The 8,419-nt window shown below is 50.9% G+C and overlaps 2 protein-coding genes across 2 annotated transcripts; both read left to right on the top strand.

Annotated features, from left to right (window-relative positions):
• Positions 1–3,866: 3,866 nt before the first annotated feature.
• On the top strand, positions 3,867–5,225 carry LOC121603462 (actin-3, muscle-specific-like). Its single transcript, XM_041932191.1, has one exon. The coding sequence runs from the start codon at positions 4,003–4,005 to the stop codon at positions 5,131–5,133; it is 1,131 nt and encodes a 376-aa protein (XP_041788125.1). The 5' UTR covers positions 3,867–4,002; the 3' UTR covers positions 5,134–5,225.
• A 360-nt stretch (positions 5,226–5,585) lies between these two features.
• Positions 5,586–7,744, top strand: LOC121603461 (actin-87E). Its single transcript, XM_041932190.1, has 2 exons — positions 5,586–5,701; positions 6,026–7,744. The coding sequence occupies exon 2, from the start codon at positions 6,036–6,038 to the stop codon at positions 7,164–7,166; it is 1,131 nt and encodes a 376-aa protein (XP_041788124.1). The 5' UTR covers positions 5,586–5,701; positions 6,026–6,035; the 3' UTR covers positions 7,167–7,744.
• The last annotated feature ends 675 nt before the right edge of the window (positions 7,745–8,419 follow it).

Below are 8,419 nucleotides of genomic sequence, written 5' to 3'. Positions count from 1 at the left end.
TCCGGTAGCAGAAGCAGTAATGGGTAAAAATAACTGACGGAGGAGCCGGTCCTTTAAACAAGTGGTTATGCAGGTCCAGAATAATTGCGGTAATTGTTTTTGTTTTTGTTATTATTATTATTTAATTCACGGAAGAACTACAAGGCCGTATATATTATAATCCATCTTAGTCTATGATTTCTTGTCATCCGGTCCGGTCGTTGGCCATCTCCGGGACGTAGTTCGGTGCGGGGCAGATGGATTGACTCATGAATACGACTTCATTAAAACCAACACGAAGAGTATCTCCTGGTGGTAAACTGCTTCCTACCGTTGCAGTAAGGTGCACAAAAAAAACCAAATACATTTACTTTCCAAATATATTTAATTGAAGCTTAAATCGCAATTCCTTAGTTGGAAGAAGAATGGAAGAAAATGGTAATAAAACAATTCCAGCCGTTTTCACGAAGGCGGATTGATATAACATTCAGGTCAATCATCTCGAAGTTCGAAGTGAACCAAAGTGTCCACCACTGTGGCACCTTGCCAGCGGTCCCCTCTCCAATTCGCACCAAACACATGTGACAGGTTGCGTGTTGCACAAAGCCATGATTCAGGACTCCGTGCTGCAGTCACCAACAGCACCACCACAACCCCGCAGCCCGGCCAAGCATGACTGATTGTTAAGTTCAATTCCTCTTTTTTTGTTTTCTGTTTGTATGTATGGTGTTTATCGCACAAGGGAGGGTGAGAGGTGGCGCAGTCGAATTTCGTAATTCTGTTGTATGAACCCGCGCGCCCTGTTGTTGTAGATGGCAGGCACGTGGGCATTTATTAGACATTTACTTTCGCTTGCCGCTGAGTAAGGCCGCTAATTAAGCTTGATTGGGTACTGTGTTTGCATTGCAAATAATTAAACGTATTGCAATGCAAGGAGGAGTAGAATTGTTTTAGTTTAGAATTAAAATTCAATTCCTTTTCTTAACATGATGTCGTAAAATATGTGGCAGTAGTTGCGTAGTCTAAGTGTTCTTGGAGAATTCATCAATGTCCGTGTACATTACCATTACCGTGTCAGTTCAAAATCAGAGTACTTGTTCTGATGCAAATACATGCCGAACGCACTCGCAGCAAAAATATGAACCAAACGAATGCAACGCACAGACCAGACAGACTACAGTAGGACAAATACACGATAGCGCACAAAATGGGAACCAGATAAATTGGCACCCTGTTGGTACTGTGTGTTTGAATAGCTGTTTGCTTGAAGCTTAAGAAAACGCACACCACCGCACCATCCACTGAACGATGCAATTGACGCGATATCTGTCGGTAAAGCTATTCTATAGGAAAAAAGTGCGTTGATAACGATAAAATACCCCGAACGATGCGCTTATCATCAAAGGTGACGTATGTGTACGGGATTGCATAACGCAGCCCCGCGTAGGAGGGCATCACCAGCAGCACTGGCAACGGAAAGCCACGGCCATCAACTGCGTCAGCCCGGCCGAGCTAATAATTGTGCCATTTCATTTAATTCACATTGCACTTTTCGCTTTGACCGATCACCGTTACGTCCATCAGCCGAATGCTGCCGTTTAGCCAATGGTTTCACTATTTGGCGATGAACCTGCCATTTAATTTAATTGTTTGTTTGTGGCATTTTGACTCACAAAAGGTGGTTAGGATGGTTAGGATTTTTACAATTAACGAAGTATCAATGAGGATGAAATAAGCCAATGCCATTCAGCAAAGAGTGTGTCCACAAAAGTGGCCGCACAGTGGCGGTCGATATTTTACCTCCTTATATGGTCACGTTCCCTTGCCTCTGTCTCTTCTCTAGACTTGCCCTGCGCGAATCGAAATCACAATCCGTCATCGGTGGGACGTTTTATGAGGCTCCCGGTGAGTAGCGCGTTTTCTTGCTAACCTGATAAGACCATAGAAGAGGACGACGACGACGACGTTGACGGCGAGGGCAATCGTACTTCAATGTGTGATTACAGCGGTCTTGTAGTACGTCGGCTATCACCTGACAGAGGTGAGGCGTTATTTTTTGTTAACACGCGCTAAATAGTAACAATCAGGCTGTGAATGTCTCTCGGATATACCGGCACGAGTTAGCGGAAAGGAAGCATCATTATCCAGAGGCGGAAAGGCCTACGCGTTTCGTTGTTTACAAACAGTTCCGGCCAATCGCCGTGATTCATAGTTTCCTCCTCCGATAAAACCGGAAGAATGAGGTGCATACCGAAATCGGCGCTGTTTCCCGATTCCGATAGATAATTACCAAACAAAAAAAAAGCGGAAGATAAAAGATAAGATATTAGTCGGGAAGGAGCAGCTTACGATTAGGTTATCGGCGAAATTCCACGAAGCAGGAGCTGCGGGATTAGGAAACTCCCCGGGAGGGCACAAGCATTCACGGACGCTTCGGATGCGCCATACATCACCAAATATGGATGTGAATGGTGTTTTGGTTGGGCCAATTCATTCACGAGGAATTCCATGGCGCCTCCCGTGCACGATGCGTGTTCGCGGTGATCGTGGAGAATCTATTTTCATACCAAGCCAGGAGGGCGAGGGTGCCAATTTTCCGACCGTACCGATGGCGTTCTGATGGAGCGAGATGGCTGTCGGTACTACATCTCAGCGCTCCGTCCTCTTTCGGGGCGGATGACGCTGCAGCCGAAAGTGTAACACGGCGTTGCAACAGGTGCTCGGTCGGAAAAACTCACGAACCGCTGCTGCTGCTGCTGACTCTTCAAGCCGATTATGGCAACACGATGTTGTTGGATCTTGTCTCGCGGTACGCGTGACGTTGATGGGAGGGTTTGAGCGGGAAATGCGAAAATAGAAATGTTTTTCAACTGGCATCGCCAAAAAAAAAGAATAATGTGTCGTCTGGCAAACATAAACACAAACACACAAACCCCGTGCCCGTGTGCCGACCGATCATCATCATGAATGGATCGGTTGTAGGAAGACGAACGGCGGTGATGAGTTTGTTATGATCCACTGCGCCCGTCATTGATATGATGGACGGCTAATGAGTCAAGCTGGCTCATGATGCGGGGTTTGGTAGGGTGGTAAACGTTGGCAGGTAATCCGGCAGGATAATCACAAATGATTCGCGCCAATTCGCAGCTTATCGTGTCCCTCGTTGACACGTCAGGCGGGCCCCGGTTACGAAACTGTGCTGGCGAATCCAGTGGCAACGATTTTAGTCCCGAGTGGCGCGGCGTGTGCCCTTCGTATTCTAGTCGCGCTCGTGTTCGCTCGGTCAAATGTGCGTCTGAGTGTGTGTGGAGAGAGGGTATCTGTTTTCCTGCCCTTTTAAGGAAAGAGACCATGCTTTCCAATGACCAGGCCAACGCTTGGATGGGGGCTTGTGTTGTTTACAGCTTTCCCTCACGCTCTCTTCGCGGTCCACACCCTGGGCCAATCCCCACGGGGAACGCGGCGTCTCCACCATAAAACCGCACAGTACAACATGAAGTACCGTGTGTGTTTGGGTGTGTGGGTGTGTGCGCGTGTGTTTGTGTCCACCCACGAGGGTGAATTCCAAAAGATATTTTACGAAACCCCGAGCATGCTGCCGCGAGCTGCGTTTGCACCGGCACCGGCGGTACCGGTTACCGTTTTTTGTTGCTATTCGTTGGAAACAGTATTGCGATAAGGAGGAGCATGACGGTACGAAAAAAAGGCCCTGCTATCATATCATAGCGATCATGATACGGAGGGCTCTCTGGGGGCGCCCAGAAAAGAAAAAATCGCACCACCACAGCTGCACACCCGGGGCAATGGGTGCTAAGATCGATAAGCGGTTCGATAAGGGGATGTTCCCTAGCGTGTCGCTATAAATGCTACATGCTGTACGCGAGTTCGATCATAGTACTCATTGAGCGGTGTTTTACCGGTGCTTCGCAAAGTTGTGCTGCTGTGTAGTGTCTCGTCGATTGGCTCAGGAGGCTCAGTTTATAATTCTGCTAGCGGTGAACGAGAACGGTAGTGCAGCGAAACATGTGTGACGAAGAGATTGCAGCGCTGGTCGTGGACAATGGATCCGGTATGTGCAAGGCCGGCTTCGCCGGGGACGATGCGCCGCGAGCCGTGTTCCCGTCGATTGTCGGACGTCCACGTCACCAGGGTGTGATGGTCGGCATGGGCCAGAAGGACTCGTACGTCGGCGATGAGGCCCAGAGCAAGCGCGGAATTCTGACCCTGAAGTACCCGATCGAGCACGGCATCGTGTCGAACTGGGACGATATGGAGAAGATCTGGCACCACACGTTCTACAACGAGCTGCGCGTAGCTCCGGAAGAGCACCCAGTCCTGCTGACGGAGGCCCCGCACAACCCGAAGGCGAACCGCGAGAAGATGACGCAGATCATGTTCGAAACGTTCAACACCCCGGCAATGTATGTAGCCATCCAGGCGGTGCTATCGCTGTACGCTTCCGGCCGTACCACCGGCATTGTGATGGACTCTGGTGATGGTGTGTCGCACACGGTACCCATCTACGAAGGTTACGCTCTCCCGCACGCCATCCTGCGTCTGGATTTGGCCGGTCGCGATCTGACCGACTACCTGATGAAGATCCTGATGGAGCGTGGATACACCATGACGACGACGGCCGAGCGGGAAATCGTGCGCGATGTCAAGGAGAAGCTGTGCTACGTTGCGCTGGACTTCCCGCAGGAGATGGACACGGCGGCTACCTCGAGCTCGCTGGAGAAGTCGTACGAAATGCCGGACGGACAGATCATCACTATCGGTAACGAGCGGTTCCGCTGCCCGGAGGTGCTGTTCCAGCCGTCGTTCATCGGCATGGAGTCAACCGGCGTGCACGAAGCGGTGTACAACTCGATCATGAAGTGCGACGTGGACATCCGCAAGGACCTGTACGCGAACATCGTGCTGTCCGGCGGCTCGACCATGTTTGCCGGCATCGCGGACCGTATGCATCGCGAAATCAATGCCCTGGCCCCGAGCACGATCAAGGTGAAGATTGTGGCACCGCCGGAGCGCAAGTACTCGGTCTGGATCGGTGGCTCCATCCTGGCGTCCCTGTCCACCTTCCAGCAGATGTGGATCTCGAAGCAGGAGTACGACGAGTCTGGCCCGGGCATTGTCCACCGCAAGTGCTTCTAGGGTGCCTTCTTCTCCTCGTCGTTCCTGTTGTTTTACTGTGTTAAGCGTTGTTTTGTTAGTAAATTAAAATAAACTTCACTTTTAATATTAAACAGTGCTTGCGTACTCTGGGGGGATTCGTCGTGACACATTTGCATTGGCTAGGAACACACGGTATCGTCGGTGAAAATCACCCAGTTTTTGTTGCGTTCTTCACATGCCAATGTGTGGATGAGTAGTGGAAGAGCGCGCGGGTAGTGGGAAGTGGGAGTATAAATCCGATTTTCCGAGCGTATTTTCACACGCACACGCGACGTATACGAGGCCGGGAAACTGAACGTAGTACGACCATACAGGGGGACCATTGGTGGGCGATTTCTTGTGGTGCGCATGCGTTGTTCCATGGAGATTTTCCCGAGCGAGCCGAACGTCGGGCCAACAGCTGAGCCGCCCGAAGAGTATAAATATTGGATTATAGTAAATCCAATTAGTCAGTTGCTCAGCCACTGTTTGTCCAGAACCATCGTACGCCCGTCCGGTGTCGCGTTTTAGTGAATTTTTGTCTGCGTAAATCGTAACATCCCCACAGGTAAATATGGGAATGGGAAGACGCTCACGTGACGGTCGGCGGTCAACAGGCGCTCAAGTGGTCAATCGCTGTGGAAGGTCAGTTGATGGTGTGCAGTGTTATCAGGCGCTGGTTACCCGTGCAGATAAGCAAACCGTCTCCACAACCACCACCACCACCACCACCACCACCACTATCATCTGACCGGATCTGCTACGAAGACCTACGAGCATTGCTGTCATCAAAGTGGCGCCTAGTGTTGGACGAGTTGCGAAACGGAGCAGTTGACGGCAGTGTTCTATAATTCGAATCTTTGTTCTGGCTTCCTTTTTTGGCTCTACACAGATAACCGAAAATGTGTGACGACGATGTTGCCGCGCTGGTCGTAGACAATGGATCCGGTATGTGCAAGGCCGGCTTCGCCGGGGACGATGCGCCACGTGCCGTGTTCCCGTCGATTGTGGGTCGTCCCCGGCATCAGGGCGTGATGGTCGGCATGGGACAGAAGGACTCGTACGTCGGCGATGAGGCCCAGAGCAAGCGAGGTATCCTGACGCTGAAGTACCCGATCGAGCACGGTATCATCACGAACTGGGACGATATGGAGAAGATCTGGCACCACACGTTCTACAACGAGCTGCGCGTAGCTCCGGAAGAGCACCCGGTCCTGCTGACAGAGGCCCCGCTCAACCCGAAAGCGAACCGTGAGAAGATGACGCAGATCATGTTCGAAACGTTCAACTCGCCGGCTATGTATGTGGCCATTCAGGCTGTGCTGTCGCTGTACGCTTCTGGCCGTACCACTGGTATTGTGCTGGACTCTGGTGATGGTGTGTCGCACACGGTACCCATCTACGAAGGTTACGCTCTCCCGCACGCCATCCTGCGTCTGGATTTGGCCGGTCGCGATCTGACCGACTACCTGATGAAGATCCTGACCGAGCGGGGCTACTCGTTCACTACCACCGCTGAGCGAGAAATTGTGCGTGACATCAAGGAGAAGCTGTGCTACGTTGCGCTGGACTTTGAGCAGGAGATGGCAACTGCCGCTGCCTCGACTGCGCTGGAGAAGTCGTACGAACTGCCCGATGGACAGGTGATAACCATCGGTAACGAGCGGTTCCGTTGTCCCGAGTCGCTGTTCCAGCCCTCCTTCCTGGGTATGGAATCGTGCGGCATCCACGAAACCGTCTACAACTCGATCATGAAGTGCGACGTGGACATCCGCAAGGACCTGTACGCGAACATCGTCATGTCGGGCGGTACCACCATGTACCCGGGTATTGCCGATCGCATGCAGAAGGAGATTACCGCCCTGGCACCGTCCACCATCAAGATCAAGATCATTGCCCCACCGGAGCGCAAGTACTCGGTCTGGATCGGTGGCTCCATCCTGGCGTCCCTGTCCACCTTCCAGCAGATGTGGATCTCGAAGCAGGAGTACGACGAGTCTGGCCCGGGCATTGTCCACCGCAAGTGCTTCTAAGCTAGCAGAGTCATCGAAGTCGTGGGATAACGGGGTGTAGCCTGAATTGATGAGGGATATTAATTGGAGGCAAACACTAACAGCGCTACACAAATTACCAGACACACATACAGACACAGGTAGTCGTTAAGCATTAGTGCGCATCGTGTTGCACGAGGCCTTACCCCCAACCCGAACCCTTCTTGGCCAAGCCAAATGATAAATGCCATCTTCCAGAATCTCCAAGAATTCGAACCCCCCACCCCCTCCCTCACTTTCACTAGTCATTGATATGTATTTCGTTGCCAAAATTCGATTCCACCCGAAGGAACACACCAAGTTGCTAGAAAAGGAAGGTACTGACGTATAGCATTCAAGAGGAGTGCAAACAGTGCGAAGACTGCCGCTTTTAACCGTGAAAAAGAAACACTGTTCGTGAACATGTGCCGGACGCGGTATTATTTGTTCGACTCATCAAACTGTTTTCTATTAATTAATGATCGTGCTCGAGGAGAGATAAATTATACTCTTATTTTAATTTACGACGTTTACACGGTACCAAAGCTATACAAATAAATTATTAAGCGAATGTTTAAGGACTTGTAAAAGACTAATGTGTTTTTTGGGGCGCTGGCATAACTTCGATTCAACCGATTGAGCCAGTTTCCAGCAAAGCGATACGATCAGACACACACACACACACACACACACACACACACACACACACACACACACACACACACACACACACACACACACACACACACACACACACACACACACACACACACACACACACACACACACACACACACACACCACACACACACACACACACACACACACACACACACACACACACACACACACACACACACACACACACACCACACACACACACACACACACACACCACACACACACACACACACACACACACACACACACACACACACACACACACACACACACACACACACACACACACACACACACACACACACCAGCCAGATGGCTTGCATGATGCGCTGTGATGCAAGAGACTGGAATCCGTCGGTCCGTCTGGCTGAAAGACGCTGTGACTAGTGCTGCTCTTTCGGCTTTTGTTTTTCCCAAATTCAAAAATAGCATTCAACGGCGCATTTGTAACACGGTTGCGCATCGATCTCGCTCACGCTGATGCTGTGCTCCAGCAGAAGAAGGGCACCCGTGATCGTGGCCATATAATGCAATCGAACGAACCAGCTCTACGGTTCCCCGTCAATCGGTGTCGT

The sequence above is a fragment of the Anopheles merus genome, chromosome 2R (genome assembly GCF_017562075.2).
Source record: "Anopheles merus strain MAF chromosome 2R, AmerM5.1, whole genome shotgun sequence".
Lineage (NCBI taxonomy): Eukaryota > Metazoa > Arthropoda > Insecta > Diptera > Culicidae > Anopheles > Anopheles merus.
The sequence above is the reverse complement of the archived record's forward strand: the minus strand, read 5'-3'. Positions and strand labels throughout refer to the sequence as shown.

Excerpts from the sequence above, each read along its gene's own strand:
- LOC121603461 (XM_041932190.1), top strand. The coding sequence starts at position 6,036 with ATGTGTGACGACGATGTTGCCGCGCTGGTCGTAGACAATGGATCCGGT.
- LOC121603462 (XM_041932191.1), top strand. The coding sequence starts at position 4,003 with ATGTGTGACGAAGAGATTGCAGCGCTGGTCGTGGACAATGGATCCGGT.